This window comes from Seriola lalandi, unplaced genomic scaffold (assembly GCF_002814215.2).
Source record: "Seriola lalandi dorsalis isolate HSWRI2012SDOR001 ecotype SW California unplaced genomic scaffold, Sedor1 jcf7180002054612, whole genome shotgun sequence".
In the NCBI taxonomy this organism is placed as follows: domain Eukaryota; kingdom Metazoa; phylum Chordata; class Actinopteri; order Carangiformes; family Carangidae; genus Seriola; species Seriola lalandi.
In genome coordinates, this window is record NW_019525165.1 from 30,787 (window position 1) to 46,904 (window position 16,118).

Here is a 16,118-nt window from a genome sequence, read left to right on the forward strand (position 1 = left end):
GTAGGTCCCCGGGGTGCCGGTGGGCTGCAGGTGGAAGGACTGAGGGAGAAAGAGGAAGAAGACGGCGAGATGTTTTTTTTTTTAACCTGCGGGAGAAAATAAAAATTGCAAAAATTGTCGCTATTTGTTTTTGTTTAATTGATTAAAAGTGGAAACTTGTTCCTGTGAGAATAAATCCAGGTCAGAGCAGCTGGTGACCCGTCTCACAAATCTTAGAGGGAGAAGAAGAAGAGGTTCTGCTCCTCCTCCTGTCTGAATCACGGGTCCAGATTGATCTTTAATAACGTTGAGCTTCATGGCTAAAAATCAATTTAATTATCAACGTGATCATGTGACTGTAGATATTTGATTTCATCTGGAGAACAGAAGCAGCGTCGCTCCGGCGGCTCTTCACCTGGTTCCACCACGATGTAAAACATCTGAACGGCTTCACACGGTCTCTAACAGTGAACATGAGACGCTCACATCACGTCTGCAGCTTCACAACACGCTTCAACACCAGGAACCAGGAAGTGAGTTCGGTGACATCATCAAGGTTTTGATCAGGGACAGGTCAGAACTTTTGTCCAGAATTCACAGGGATTGGTCAAATTCACGTTAATTATCGTAAATGGCGACTTCCTGGCGGGACCGCTAATAAATCTACTGCAGAAGAAGAGATCTTACAGGCAGGATCTCGAAGGTCTGCAGCGCTCCCGTGTTCAGAGTGATGGTCTCACTGTCGCTGGCGGCAGCTGAAGAATCTGAGGCTGAAACACAAAGATCCAGTGTGAGGAGACAGATGTGCAGTGAAGCTGGGATCTACACACATCTGTCACAGCGAGTCTCACCCAGGTGTGTGATCTGCAGCGGGATCTGTACGGGAATCTGCAGCGCCGCCACAGAGCTGGGGACGGGGCTGCCGCCGCTCTCCTCCAATCGGGTGAGTCGGATCTGGAGCGAGGACGAGGAGGAGGAGGTGGGGCTCCCCGGGACCGATCCTGAGGACGCCATCAGCTCCTGGAGGCCCTTCAGTAGGACTGCACACACACACACACACACACACACACAGAATGAAATCTCAGGTTTGTGTTCACACCTTGTTTGTGCTGCCCCCCAGTGGCCACAACTGAACTTGTGCCATCATCAGATTTTGATTTTTAATTGTTTAATTCTTTATCTGGTTTTATATGTAACGGTCTGTTTTTCTCCTTGCTTGAAAAATCCTGCACAAATAAAATTGTAATTATTTTAATTATAAACCACAGGAAAGTGTTGACACGACGTGTGTGTGTGTGTGTGTGTGTGTGTGTGTGTGTGTGTGTGTGTACCGCTGAAGGGGATCTCTTTGTGATTGGCTACTTGTCTCTTGATGCTCCACCACTTGGATCGCAGCCACTGAGGCGATCGGACGCTGCTCCACCCGCCGGCGAGATCCTCCCACTTGATTTCATTCTCGTCCTCGACATCCAGCTCCGATATCCTGAAACACAACGTTCAGCTTTACAGATTCATGTCACTGCGCACGCACACACACACACACACACACACACACACACACACACACACACACACACACACACACACACACACAGTCTGTACCTGCGTATGAGGTTCAGGTCGTCCTCCTTCATCCACTCCGTCCCTCCGCTGTGTTTCCAGTTCAGGTAATTCAGCCACTTCGACCGACACTGTTTCTCTGAGCGTGTGCGAACTTGATCGGCGACCGACGCCCAGGACACGCCTCCGGTGACCGCCGACCCCGGCGACACACCCGCCATCTCGTACACGACCTCAGCGAGACGCCGCTCCTCCTCCTCGCTCCATTTACCTGTTGTTAAAAAAATCAGGTGAGTTTCAGATGTTTTAACTTGACACAGAGTTTAATCTAAATATCTTCTTCTTCTTCTGTGTTTTATTTGAAGTGTTGATCCATCAGAAGATATAAAAACCATCTCAGTGTAGTTTTACATCTCCTCTCTCAGGCTTCTCTCTGGAGCTCTAGTAACAACAGGCCAGTCAGCCAATCAGAAGAGAGGAGGCTCTGAGCCTCTCTCCTGATTGGCTGACTGTTTTCTGAGTGATCCAATAAAAATAAAGCAGATTTCAGACTGTAGAGAAAGCTGCAGGATGTGTTTAGCTTAGCACAAAGACTGCAAGCAGAGGGAAACTGTTAGCATCCAACAAAATCAAAACTGTTGTGATTTACTTACTGATCTGAGTTCTTTTTTCTTTTAATATCTCACACACACACACACACACACACACACACACACACACAGCTTTGTACCTGTGTTGCATGTGTCCTTCATCAGTCGGCAGCGGTCTTTGACAGAGGACGCGCTGCGGCCCAGAGCTGCGCCGATGGTGGCCCAGTCGTTCCCGTGTTTCTCCCTCAACCTGAACACAAACATCACATGTAAACAACAACACAAGAGAAAACAACAACAAACAGACACACGATCAGTTTTAAAGATTTTCACTCACGATTTCAGCTTCTCGATCTCGTCAGGAGTGTACCTTCAAAAAAAAAAGACAAATTAAAATTCAAACCCGTTGAAAGATAAAGTTTCAGTGAGTCTTGCGTCGTCGTTTCCTGCGTGGACTCACTTGCCGACGTGGTTTCGGTTGTCGTACATCCGCAGGACCCGTCTGTAGACGGCGAACAGCGGCCGGTTCAAGCCCAACGCCACAGAGCGGTAGAAATCCTTCCTCTCCTCTTTGGACATCTCAAAGATGATCTCAGCCGGGTCCTCGATGCCTCGGTCCTGAGACACACACACACACACACACACACACACACACACACACACGGTGGTCACATACATACCACGTGCAGACAGATAAAGAGACGTGGTGACGGACGGGAACCTTCACCTTCACGTATCGATCGATGTTGCTCATCAGAAGGTCGATCTCCTCTTTAGACCACATCCCCTGTTTCCACTTATGACCTGCAGAGGACGAGTTCATCATTCACTCATTCACTTATTCACTCGTTCATGTTGACTGTCTTTAGTTCTGTTCAGAGAGAGAGAGAGAGATGTTTACCTTTGTTGGCCAGCGTGTCTTTGTCTTCTTTTGTGGTGAACCAGGCCTGACTGACAGGTGACACCTCTGTCTTCTGATTGGGCGAGAGCGAGTCCTCGTCCTCCTGCAGGATCTACACACACACACACACACACACACACACACACACACACACAGTCAGACCTGATTCTCTCTTCTTAAAAACATTAAAACAAACTAAAACGACTTTGTTATTTTTGTCTCCATCAGGTCAAAAGTCTTTTTGTTTCTTCTTCTTTTCTTATTTTGTTTCAAGTGTTTCCTGGTTCAGACTTCCTCCAGCTGAGCTCTGACACAAACTCATTAAAGACTCTTCAGAACATTTACAGCTGTTTTTATTTCTCCCTCTCGTCTCTTTCTGCAACAACAAAGTTAAACTGCATATATTTGATTTTTGAAACGGTTGTATAATGGAGTTATTTCTGCCGTCACTTCCTCCTCAAACCTCTCTTCCCTCAGAGCAGAGAGGAAAGGATTCTTGTCGGCCTCCTGTGAACTGCTGCTGTGACGTCATAATAAAATGATATTATATTGTATTTAATCTGCTCTTTAATTATTCATTTTCTTGTGTTGTTACAGCTTTTTAAATGTATTTTTTGTCACTTTCTTTCTTGATTTGTCCTTTTTCTTTTAAGCTCGTTGAACTAACCTGTATGAAAAGTGCCGAACAAATAAAGACTGATTGATTGATACGCGCTCTACCAGGTGAGCCACGGCGGCGCCTCGACCTCTGACCTCTCTGACATTAATACATCATGGTTCATTCTGGTTGCGCAGCTCTGTTAGAAGTAAAACACCTGTGCACAAAAACTGTGAAAGGTAAATAAGTTTTCTGTCTTTGAAGAAGTAAAAAGTTGGAGCTGGTTCGTTTAAGAGGCAGAACACCTGAATCTGAGCGACGCCGTCCTCGGACAGATCTCCGTCCGCTGTGGCCGTCATCGTCACCTCGAAGCCTTCGTCGCTCTCCGACACTGTGGAGAGAGAAACAGTTCAGGAGTTTCTCTACAGAACAAACAGTTCTTAGTTTGTGAAGAATAAATATGTTCAGATGTCGAAAGCTTTAAAAAATGTAAAACTCAACGTTTAGGACAATATGTCAGTGATAAAATACAAAGGTGTGTGTGTGTGTGTGTGTGTGTGTCTTACTGGGTAAAGTGACCACAGAGAACTGAGGTGTGTCTGAGTCTTCCTGTTCCTGGTCTGTTGAGAGACGCAGCTTCTTCTGAAGAGGCTCCGAGTCCCCATCTATACACACACACACACACACACACACACACACACACACACACACACAAACACAATTAACATAACATATCGATTAATCAGCTGATTATTTTAATGATTTATTGTTTGTTTATAAAAAGTCAGAAAACTGAAAAAATGACAATTTCTCACAATAATCTTTATTGAACACGTTCAATGAACATTCACAGTGTTGCAGTGTGTGTGTGTGTGTGTGTGTGTGTGTGTGTGTGTGTGAACCCACCGCTGGGAGGACAGTGCAGTATGATGCTCCCATCACTGTCCTGGGTGAGGGTGACGGACTTGACGGTCTCTAACGCTGCAGCCTCCTCGTCCTCTGCCGCTGAGCTCATCCTGCACCTGGTGAGAAAATCAAACACACTCACTGCCACAGGTGTGTGCTGATGTCATTCAGTAAACGCTGTAAACGAGGCATCAGACACACCTGACGGACAGTGTTTCATGTGACGTTCATGACACTGTTTATATGGTAAAAAAATCAGGTTTTCTAAACAGTGTCTCCATTTCGTCTTTAGCAAACTATTATTTTCATTATTCATTCACCTGCCGATGACTTTCAATTAATTAATTGGTCGAAAAAATGTCAGAAAATAGTAAAAAAAAATATCCGTCAAAGTTTCCCACAGACTGAGGTTTTATTTTGTTTTGTCGACCAAAAAAACCCAAAAAGTTGAATTTACTTTGACAGCAATAAATATTGTAAAATGTTTGTATAAGCCTGTACTGAGTGTAGGTGGCAACACTTTATTAAATAATGGCTTCACACTGAAACTAAAGACCAAGTGAGGAGCAGCAACATGCGACATCTAAAAGTATTAATGTGTTATTATTATCAGGACAGCTGTGAACGTTGTTTATTTTGCCAAAAAAGATTATGTACCGCAGACTGTAATAACCTGCCCAACAAAAAGCATCATTCAAACTTCTGTCAATTTAAACTAATTTACATACTGTAAATTAAAACTTTTCAGGTACTGTTAGATGGGACTGAAAAATACAGGTTAGAAGTAATTTATGAACAGATCAGATATTTTATTATTTAGTATTTTTAAACTCTAAACCTGTGGACTGAGCTCAGACTGCTCACTACCAACCTCTACTTTGTATTTTAATGGAAACTGTGCACAGTGATTTAAATATGTTGTGATAGTTGCAGCAAAGATGTCAAATTGGAGGTTAAAGTCAAGTTATAATGAGTATTTAATGGATTTCTGGCAATCAGCATATGTTGCAATGTATTACTGTTTAGTACAGGGGCATTACACTGGTGAAAACACAGGTACTCAGTCTGAAAGTCAGTCGTCATAACATTCTCGTTGTAATTCACACCAGACTCCCCTCAAAAATATACCAATTTAATGCAAAATTGGCTTAACTCCCATATTTTTTTAATTCAAAAAATAAAAAATGCAACAGTACATTATATTTTGAAGGAACATATCTTAATGTCTGTGCGCTGCAGGGGTTGTATGTGTCTCTTTTCACTTAAAAAATCAGCTAAATGTGTCATAGGTCCAAACTTTTACATCCAACTGTGCATTGATCTTTTATTGAGTTGCCATCAGTTATCAAAACGTGTAATGCTTGCTGGACAGTGTGTACGCCAAACTGTAGGCTGGATCATTCATAAATGTTTTTACTTCAAGTTGAAGTCAGTAATGTGTTTATTGTTCGCTAATCAGCAAAACTCTGTAAAATTGTCGTATTTTTAAATGGAGTTTTGTGTAACGTCCCATTCATCGCTATTGGGAACAATAGCAAAAACACTGGGATTCAGCGCAGAGACGCATGCGTGGTTCATGTTTAGTTACACCAACGTTACAATACATACAAATATAATAGTTTTAATACACAAAATGCAGCACTATAAATGATGTTAAATTATGTTTCCAGGAGATAAACAAACGCCAACAGAGGCTAACAGCGAAGCTCTGACACAATGCTAACCATTAGCATCCAGCAAGCGACCGTGCTAAATGAAAGACGAAAAATCCCCGGCGCCATGTTAAGTCGACAAGGTGAAGCTTATGGCGTCTGTGCCGTTTTTGACGCTGTTCTGTCTTTATTCTCTGTTTCTGCGGTGGTTTTTTTCCCACTTTGTGCTTTCTCTGCTTCGACTACCAAACAGAAACTGAATTTTACTTTTGATTCGGATACTTACTTCCTGTTTTTGGTCCGGGAACTTGTGAGTTACCAGGATGAAGGAAAGTGCCAGGATGGAGGCTCGGCGTCCGAGGGCCCGCCACTGGGTTGCCAGGTAGCATGGATATCCGTAAACTGCAGTTGTGCGTATTCTTTGTATCTGAAAAAACATCATATTTAATATTTATGGTTTTATTTAATTGTGTTTTATTTTTACTTTAGGAACTAAAATACATACTTGTAATCCATTGAAGTACAAGAATTTCATAATAGGCTATATATGGCTACAACTATGATTATTTTCATCATCGCATCCAAACTATTCGGTTTGCGTGTAAGAATCAAACCTGGCAACCACTCTGTCAGCTCTAAAAATCTGTCCGGGTCACAACCTGACCTATTTATCTTTTTGATTGACTGAACACTGTGAAGTAAATATTGAAAATCGATGCTGACCTTAAATAACTTTGACTAATTTTAATTTTTATCCTGCAGCTCCGTTTTGTTGGTAAAAAAACGCGTGATTTGTAGAGACGGAAATGGTTCCGCTTTATGACCGACCGGACCACTTTCGGCGACGTACGGAACATTCAAGCTGCAAAAATCCAAACCACACATTTTAACACATTCGACTATAAATTAGCCAAGACATGGGGGAGCAACCGGTGAGAGTGTAAGTTTAACATTATAAATGTTTTATTCGTGGCTTTAATTACGTTTAATTATGTTTCAAATGTCGCTGTGATCGAAGCTGTGGTGGTTTTTATTTCTTCTTTACCCTGGTGTGTCAGACAGGCTGTACGTTAAAACACATGCAGGAAAGTTTTTGTGTATATTCTCTGAGAAGGAGCGTTTCTTATCAGTTGTTTCAACATTTGTTCCAATTGTTACCCGGGTTCAAATAAATGCAATTTAAAAAACGAAACGAAACCTCATGTAAAAATCTTGATAATTTAAGGACGCGCCACTCATCGGCACATTTACTCACATTACAACATGATGTAAAAGCAAACGTGATTTAAATCGTGTGGACTGAATAATTCGGCAAACATCTAGAACTGTAACGATTAGTTAATTAATCAATTTGACAGTAAATTCACAGTCAAACGTCTCTAGTTCTCTCTGGTTTCCGCTTCAATAATATGGAGCTTGTTTCATTCTTTTGTTGTGTGACAATAAAAAATCACAGTTGCTTCTTTCTTAATGACTAATGGACTTAATCAGGCTGTTATGATGTCATAGATGTTACTGATTTAAATGGCATGTATTGTTCTCTCAGCCAACAGAAACTATTTTGAGACTTAAATTCTTCTCTAAAGGAATATTTTATTGATTTTTGATGAGTACAGTGACTGTATATTTTTATTGTTTGTGTCTCATGATGTGCTGTTGATATAAAGACACTGATTAAAGTGTGTTTGTGTTTGCAGCTTGGCGTGTGGGGACGTTGAAGGCAGGTTGAACGCTCTTTTCAATCGAGTCCAAACCATCCAGAAGAAAACGGGACAGTTTGATGTGAGTGGAGATTTCAGTGTTAAAGTCTAACTCTGAAATATCTATATATCTATATCTATATCTATTTTTACAGACATGACAGTACATTGGCCTTAAGATGCTGATATAATATGTTTCATACCACTATCCACTTCATGTCTTGGACAGCTTTATATACTAGCTACTGACAGAAAATTAATTGGCAACTATAATGACGATCTTTTCATGTAAAAAAAAAATACAATATTTTAACAAATTCAGAATCAAGAAAATAATCAGCAGATAAATCCTTAATGAAAACATCATTAGTTGCAGTTCTGTATGAGATAGTAAAAAACAAAACCAGCTCCATCTCAACCAACAACAACAGTCAAATGTTGCTTAGTAATAATATTATACATAAATACATTTTCTACAGCTGTTGTTGTGTGTCGGAGAGTTTTTCGGGACGACGCCGGAGGCTGAAGCGGAGTGGCAGCAGTACAGAACTGGAGCTAAGAAAGGTACGAACACCTGGATCAACCAGCTGAACAGCTGACCGGTGTTGCACAGTATTTCATCACCACTTTAAAGTTTGTTCAAGGAGTCGTTGTCATCTTTCTTTTAACTAAAGTCTTTAAACTTTGCACTTTTTGTGCCTCATCAGTTCCCATCCACACCTACATCCTGGGAGCAGCGAGCCAGGAGACGGTGAAGAACTTCCCCGGCGCTGACGGCTGCGAGCTCGCCGAAAACATCACGTACCTGGGTAAGACTGGTAAAACTGTGATGCACCCAGAGCTTTGATTTGTACATTAAAGCTCCCTTCATTAAAACGTTTCTGGTCTCTGCGTGCTTCAGGTCGGAGAGGCGTGTTCACGGGCGTGTCGGGACTACAGATCGCCTACGTCAGCGGGCGGGAGGCCCTGCAGGAACCGGCCCCGGCTCACTGCTTCACGGCCAAAGATCTGTCGGCCCTCGTGGCTCCGCTGACCAGCAGCTCCAAGTTCAGAGGGGTCGACATCCTGCTGACGTCACAGTGGCCCCGAGGAGTGTGGCACTACGCTAACAACCCGGTAACAAGGAGTTCACGCCCAGGACACAGAAATATCAGTTAGTGACAGTGGAAGGGACGAGGCTTCGTGACAGTCAGTGTGATGTCGTATGGAAGCTGTGAGCTGGACCTTGTACTGAGATTGTTTTGCTCTGATGCAGGAAGTGAACACTAAGTTCTGTGGAAGCAGCTCCGTCGCCAACCTCGCCGACAAGCTGAAGCCACGGTACCACTTCGCGGCACTAGAGGGCGCTCACTATGAGAGACTCCCATACAGGTAAACTGGACAGGAAGCGGCACCTTTTAATGGCACGTTTTTCTAATTGTTTGGTGCCTTAACTCAAACAACTTCCTGTATTTAACATTACTGTACACGTGTGTCCGTTTCCATCCTCAGAAATCATGTTGTTCTCCAGGAAAATGCTCAGCACGTCAGCCGCTTCATCGCCCTGGCAACCGTCAACAACCCCGCCAAGAAGAAGGTGTGTTTTTGATCAAAAAATAAAACTAATGATGTTTTATTATGCCCCAAACAGCGAGCTGAACGTGACAGGTTCATGTCGGCGCTACGACAGGAAATCAGTTCTCCTTTGGTTTTCCGCAATTTTCTCAGTCAGATCTGAACACACAGACATCAAACACACATTTTTAGCTTCGGTGTGACTTGCACTTCCCCAGGATATAATGATATCTGATGTCCATCGTGTGTAAACACCTGTAAATCTGCTCAGGAATCATTGGAAAAAAAACACACCGTACTACTTCAGAACTTGCCTGAGAAGCAACATGTTTGTAAATTTTCTTCAGTGTCACAATAATCCAGTGAAAGTTGTCTGTGTATCAATGCGTACAACACAAACAGGAAGTGCTAATAGGTGATTCGGACACTTTTAATAGTGACAATATATAAAATATGAACAAATATCAGCTAAAAATGACTCATGGCTCAAGTTGTAGCGCACAGCGGCAACACGGCACTATCCCGTGATTATCTCCTGAATAGAAGTAAGATGAAGAATAATAACATTAATTATAATTAATGATAGTTGTCTCTGTCTGCAGTATCTGTACGCCTTCAACATAATCCCCATGAAGACCATGGATCCATCGGAGCTGGTGAAGCAGCCGCAGGACGTGACAGAAAACCCCTACAGACGCTCCGCGAAAGACAAGACGGACACACTGAAGACGGGCTTCAGCACCACAGAGGAGGAGGAGGTACTGTGTGTGTGTGTGTGTGTGTGTGTGTGTCTGTGTGTGTGTCTGTGTGTGTGTGTGTTAGTCATGTTGTGGAGACAAGAATTTGGTCGTACTTGTAATTTCAGTTCACTCATTTTCTCATTTAAAAGAGTTTAAAACTTTTATTTTGAAAACTCAACCGCGTCTCTGTCCTTCCTGTCGTCTGTCCAGGAGCAGCCCAGTCAGTTCTTCTTTGACCTGAGCAAGAAGCAGGGGGGGGGTCATCGGGGCCGCGGCAGGAAGAGACACCCAGACGCAGACGGGCGAGGACGAGACCAGCAGCACGACGGAGACGGACATCATCAGGGACAACCCAAACAGCCGCGCAGACACCGTGAGTCCAGCTGTGCTGCAGAAGACTCAACATCTGTTTTTATAGAAGCAGAAATTCAATCTGTCGGTTTCATGTTTGAAATGGAGACGGTTAATGTTGTGAAGGTGAGTTTAAATATAAACTGACAGAAGAAGGATTTGAATATTTCTTGTGTTTTATTGTGAAGCTCAGCCCACTGGTCCCTGCTGGTTCTGCTTGGCGAGTCCTCAGGTGGAGAAACACCTGGTCATCAGCATAGGAACACATGTGAGTTTATGTTACAGGTAATCATCAGTAAAAACCAGAATTAATATCAAGAAGTGACGATGTGGAAACTCTGTCCTGTGGCTCCAGTGTTACCTGGCTCTGGCTAAAGGCGGACTGACTCCGCACCACATGCTGATCCTGCCCATCGGTCACTACCAGTCCGTGGTGGACCTGAGCTCCGAGGTGGTGGAGGAGATGGAGAAGTACAAGTCGGCCCTGAAGAGCTTCTACAGGAGCAAAGGAGAGCGCTGTGTTCTGTTCGAGAGGAACTACAGGAGCCAACACCTGCAGCTCCAGGTACGAACACTCGACACCACGACCAGGAAACACAGAGCGACCACCGAGTCAGCGTCGGCAAAACATCTGGAATCAAAAGAAATAAGATCGTAAAATGTCCCGTATTTACTGTCAGTTTGATTCAGGTATTAAACTGCAGATTGTGAGTTTAACCCTCTGGAGTCCAGCGCCACTTTGACTTTGTTTAGCTGCTTTTAAATTTCTTTAAGTTTCTCTTCTCATTTTGTTCATGTGAGTGTGAAGCTGCCAACAACCTCAAAGAATATTTATTTATATCTTATATCGTTTCACTACGTACACACACAAATACAGCAGGAAAATATACGACATGGAACTATAATAAACTCTGTTTACGTGTAAAGTGAATCTGTCACGACTTTTGTCTTTAAATCACTGAAAATATCAATAATTCACATTTTTAAAAATGTATTATGAGCTACAGTGATATACGTTATCTATAGATATAAGTTATGTTACTATAAATAAAACATACTCATTGTATTCCCAGGGAATAGACAGAGCCCAGAGGGTTAAGACTGATAACCAAGGTGTTGTGGTTTCATGTCGCCTGTTGCACTGTTTTAATTTAAATGTATTTTTACATTTCATGCCGACACACTAGGGGGCGCTAACCTGACAGTTTGGCATGAAACTAAAAGTCTGAACCACGAAACATTAAAAACATGTTGTTGATTGTTTAAAAATTCACATGAAATTCTGTTTAGCAGTAATAGGAAGTGACGGTTATTTTTTATATTGAAACATTGTTTAAAACAGGAAGAAAAGTCTGAGTAAAAGAAATCATTCTGTCTTCAAAATGTTGGCAGTGAAGTCGTGACGCGCGTTGACTCGTTTGTTCAGGTCGTCCCGGTGCCGCTGGACCGCTGCGCCACAGGGGACATCAAGGAGGCGTTCATGGTCCAGGCTCAGGAGCAGCAGATGGAGCTGATGGAGGTTCCTGAACACACCGAGCTCAAACAGGTACGTGTGTAAATATACAACACACACACACACACACACACACACACACGTGATTTCTGAACACGATGTTGTTCAGTACATTTTAAGCTGCATGAAGTGTGCGTGTCCAGATTGCCCCTCCAGGGACACCGTACTTCTACGTGGAGTTGGACTCGGGGGAGAAACTCTTCTACCGCATCCAGAAACATTTTCCTCTGCAGTTCGGACGGTGAGCCGCTGTTTTTACACAACTGATGATTTACAGGCAAATAAATAATGATGATAATCAATAATCAACTGTCACTTTTTGCACATGAAATCTGTCGAACCATGCAGTGTGTCATAGTTCAGGTGTCCACATACTTCTGGCCGTGTTGTGTGGCGCTCATGTATGTGTGTGTGTGTGTGTGTGTGTTCTGATGAGCACAGGGAGGTTCTGGCGAGCGAGGCGGTGCTGAACATCCCGACCCGAGCCGACTGGAAGGAGTGTAAACAGAGCAGGGAGGAGGAGGAGGAGAGCTGCAAACAGCTGAGAGACGACTTCCAGCCGTACGACTTCGCCTGGGACGACTGACACACACACACACACACACACACACACACACTGTTGCTGGTGTTAAAGGAATAGTTCAACATTTTTGGGAAACTCACTTTCTGACGGATGTCTGTGGTAAATCAGAGCCTTAGCAACTGCTTAGCTTAGCTTAGCATAAACACTTGAAACAGGTGGAAACAGCTAGCCTAGCTCTGTCTGAAGGTAACAGAATCCACCTACCAGCAAATCTAAACCTCACCAAGTAGCATGCTATATTCTGAGCTTTTGCAGGTGAATTTCTTTTACCTTTGTGCTAGCTGTTTATGCTAAGCTAACTCCAGATCCATATTTACTACACAGGCATGAGTGGTGTTGATCTCCTCATCTAACTCTCGGCAGAAAAACAGAAAAGAAAAAGAAAACATGTTTCCAAAAATGTTGCGCTGTTCCTTTAAATTGGGTTTTGGGTTTTTATACCAGTGTTTTTCTTTTTTTATGATGTTTCTCAGATGTTTCTGGTGCAGTGACGGAGAGAACTGAGTTTTATAATAAGATCATGACGGCCTCTGTTTAAAGTTTATAATATTTTGGATTTTTCAGTTTTTGTTTATCAAAGTGAAATAATGGAAGTTCACGAGCGGCAGATGAAGAACCCAGAACCTCACTGTTGAGAGTTTTTTATTTTTTCATGATGAACAGTGATCATGAGTTTGTGACACATAAAAGGACAGAAGGAGAAAGGTGCTGGATAAACTCCTTCACAATAAAAGTCAAAATCCACAGGCCGAGGCTTTAAAACACTTTTCTAAATACGACACTGTAAAAACATTTTCTATCGTTTCTATGGAGCTTTTTTTTGGTTTTTGTTTTAACTTCAACTCTGTGGAAAAATAGTTTTTAAATGTTTTTCTTGTATTTTGTAAATGAACTAAAATTAAACTCTTATTTTGGGTTTCTGGCGTCATGATGGTCGTTTTTATCAGCAACAGGTTTGAGGTTTTATTCGTGACCTTGACACGTCAATCAGTTCCAGGTACAAGCTGGTCGCTATGACGACCGTCCAGGTCTGTTGGAATGATGCTTCACACTCAACTGAGGTGGGTCCTGTGTGATTAGCATTAGCATTATAAGCTAAGTATCTGGTCCTGTCTTGTCGAGGTGTCTAGTGTCTTTATGGTGTTTGTTTATATCGTCGTCACATGGAGATTAATTATCCTAAATTAGAAAGTTTGCACAGGATTTAAAGGGAACTTGGAGGCAGCTGGGAACATGTTTAGGGGCCAGTAGGTGAGGGGGTCAGTGGGGTGGGGGGGCTTCATGCATTCATCCAGCCATGGCTGTATTTTACTGTACAGTGAAGAAGAACATTTTTTTAGTTCTGTTTCTGAAAATCTGTCCAGTTTGGATTTAAACATGATTTTTCACCCAGAAAAGATGTTCTCATCCCAGACAGAGTCAACACCTGCAGCCATGAAAACACCTGGAAGGATGCAAACCACAGCTGGATACCAGGTAAACAATTAAATTAAATGAAATGAAAATAAGAAATAAAATAAAAATGGAATAAAATATAAAAAGTAAAATAACATGAAATAATAAAATAATGATAAATATGAAAATGAACCATAAGGTTGGAGCAGAGAATTTCTTTGTACAAAGACTTCAACACAAATCAGTGTTTATTAGTTTTTTTTTTTTATTTGGCATTTTAAAGATATATTTGAACTGCATTCATCAAAATATGTTCATAAAACTCCACAGTTCTGCTTTTTATAAAAATCAAAGCTTCCAACATGCGACTTCAAAATAAAACATGTCACACAGTAAAATTGAGTTAGCTGCAGAAAGCGTGTCGGATCACAGCTCAACTCAGGCCTTAAACAAACCTCAAACTCAGAGACCAAACTAGTGATTTCATTTATTATCTGACGGAGGAACAGGAGCCACCAGGGGGCAGCAGAGTCATTACACGTCTCTCCCTGTCCTGATTAAACTGGGAACCACAATAAAAACTGTTCAGTTTACTTTGGGCACAAATAGACCTCCCTGTGGGGGGGGGAGGGAGGGGGGGGTAGTGGTCTAGACAAAGTCCCTGGACCTCTTGATGGCACAGCAGAGCATCATGCTGAAGATCATCCCGAAGATCTGTGGAGAGAGAGAGAGAGAGAGAGAGAGAGAGAGAGAGAGAGAGGATGTCAACACAAACATCTTTACATGGCGGCGCAGACGTGTCGTGTTGTAGGTGGCGGCTTCCTGTGTCACGTGACGCCCCGACACCTCACTGACGCACTTCATGTCGGTTTTCTCACTATCTGTTTCTTCTGCAGCTTGTTGAACTCTGCACAGAGAGTGACGTGACGTGACGTCTGATCTCTCACCTGCTCTTCCCTCATGCACCTGTCTTTAATAAACGATCTGCAGCTGCTGCATCTCAGAGAAACTCTCATTTCTTTTTACTTTACTGTCAGTAACTGCAGCTTGTTCGTCTGCACAGAGTGATGTGTGGCTTCAACGCTTCTCTCCTCAGTTTCTGCTTCCCCTCTATAAAACCACCGGGGGGTGGTGGGAGCTCTGATGTCTGTTGTTAGATCATGTGACGAACTAAGCTGATACTTTCATATGTTTCAGGAAAACACTAGAAGAGCTGAGCTGCTCAGATTTGTAGTGTTTGTATTTTCTTTCACACTTTAGACTTTTATTGAGCAGGTGAAGTTAGTGGATACTTTATAAAGTAAAACATGAAGAGCTTATGAAATATGACGCCGATACGATACAAGCAGAGATGCAATGATTACTCAGTTGATTGAATAGTAATCGCTGACATCATTGTTGACCTCTGCTGTGTGTGTGTGTGTGTGTGAGTGTGTGTGTGAGTGTGTGTGTGAGTGTGTGTCTGTGAGTGTGTGTGAGTGTGTGTGTGAGTGTGTGTGTGTGTGTGTCCACAGACTCACCATGATGACTCCGATACCGATGCCGACTCCTCCGATGATGTGGAGTCTGTTGTTGAACATCTCATCGATGGCGTTCGGACAGCTCTGATGGAAGAGAAGGACGCACGTGATTAATCCTGAGGGGATTGATCCTGTTATCGATCACGGTATCGATCACGGTATCGATCACGGTATCGATCACGGTAAAAACTCCAAACAAGAGTTTGATCACAAGTTAAATTTGAGAAATTTTTGAAAACAACTAAAACGTCCATCCTCATTAATCATTGGCTGCGAGAGAGCGCTCGTTTCCTGTTTTCAGGTGTGTTTATGTTGCGTTACCTTGGTGATTAGGACCTCCAGCCCCTCCTTCTTGGGGCAGATGTCTTTGGCGGCGTCGATCACCGTTCCTGTCGGACCGCAGCAGTCCAGCTGTGAGGAGGAGGCCGAGGTCAGATATAAGGTGATTCTTGTCCAACACATTTTATTGCACCATTAATCTCGTGTAAAACTACATGCGACAAAAACTTAAACTATTAGAAGCAAAACTGAGACACACAAAGCGACTGCAAACACAGGAGTGTTCTTCAGCTCGCC

At 42.8% G+C, this 16,118-nt stretch overlaps 3 protein-coding genes across 3 annotated transcripts in view; 1 reads left to right on the forward strand and 2 right to left on the reverse strand.

Annotated features, from left to right (window-relative positions):
- Positions 1 to 6,496, reverse strand: part of dmtf1 (cyclin D binding myb-like transcription factor 1) — a 9,035-nt gene extending 2,539 nt beyond the window's left edge. The window contains exons 1-13 of the mRNA XM_023419877.2: positions 6,473 to 6,496; positions 4,535 to 4,650; positions 4,195 to 4,293; positions 3,934 to 4,019; positions 3,031 to 3,142; positions 2,857 to 2,933; positions 2,590 to 2,747; positions 2,467 to 2,499; positions 2,270 to 2,379; positions 1,582 to 1,810; positions 1,311 to 1,462; positions 831 to 1,019; positions 667 to 749 (exon numbers count right to left, since the gene is read on the reverse strand). Coding sequence (XP_023275645.1) covers positions 667 to 749; positions 831 to 1,019; positions 1,311 to 1,462; positions 1,582 to 1,810; positions 2,270 to 2,379; positions 2,467 to 2,499; positions 2,590 to 2,747; positions 2,857 to 2,933; positions 3,031 to 3,142; positions 3,934 to 4,019; positions 4,195 to 4,293; positions 4,535 to 4,643 — 1,437 coding nt within the window. The 5' untranslated portion in view covers positions 4,644 to 4,650; positions 6,473 to 6,496. The remainder of the gene's footprint in view (positions 1 to 666; positions 750 to 830; positions 1,020 to 1,310; positions 1,463 to 1,581; positions 1,811 to 2,269; positions 2,380 to 2,466; positions 2,500 to 2,589; positions 2,748 to 2,856; positions 2,934 to 3,030; positions 3,143 to 3,933; positions 4,020 to 4,194; positions 4,294 to 4,534; positions 4,651 to 6,472) is intronic.
- A 415-nt stretch (positions 6,497 to 6,911) lies between these two features.
- On the forward strand, positions 6,912 to 13,543 carry cwf19l1 (CWF19 like cell cycle control factor 1). The gene is made up of 14 exons (XM_023419882.2): positions 6,912 to 7,126; positions 7,884 to 7,968; positions 8,366 to 8,450; positions 8,594 to 8,695; positions 8,788 to 9,002; positions 9,142 to 9,257; positions 9,378 to 9,462; positions 10,043 to 10,198; positions 10,391 to 10,553; positions 10,720 to 10,799; positions 10,887 to 11,096; positions 11,958 to 12,077; positions 12,188 to 12,285; positions 12,486 to 13,543. Exons 1-14 carry the CDS (start codon positions 7,104 to 7,106, stop codon positions 12,628 to 12,630), a joined length of 1,683 nt encoding a protein of 560 aa, XP_023275650.1. The 5' UTR covers positions 6,912 to 7,103; the 3' UTR covers positions 12,631 to 13,543.
- Positions 13,544 to 14,263: 720 nt separating this feature from the next.
- LOC111665029 (CD9 antigen-like) overlaps positions 14,264 to 16,118 on the reverse strand; it is a 13,280-nt gene continuing 11,425 nt past the window's right edge. Inside the window, exons 3-5 of the mRNA XM_087177587.1 lie at positions 15,864 to 16,007; positions 15,543 to 15,626; positions 14,264 to 14,736 (exon numbers count right to left, since the gene is read on the reverse strand). Of these exons, the coding sequence (XP_087033713.1) occupies positions 14,671 to 14,736; positions 15,543 to 15,626; positions 15,864 to 16,007 (294 nt within the window). The 3' untranslated portion in view covers positions 14,264 to 14,670. The remainder of the gene's footprint in view (positions 14,737 to 15,542; positions 15,627 to 15,863; positions 16,008 to 16,118) is intronic.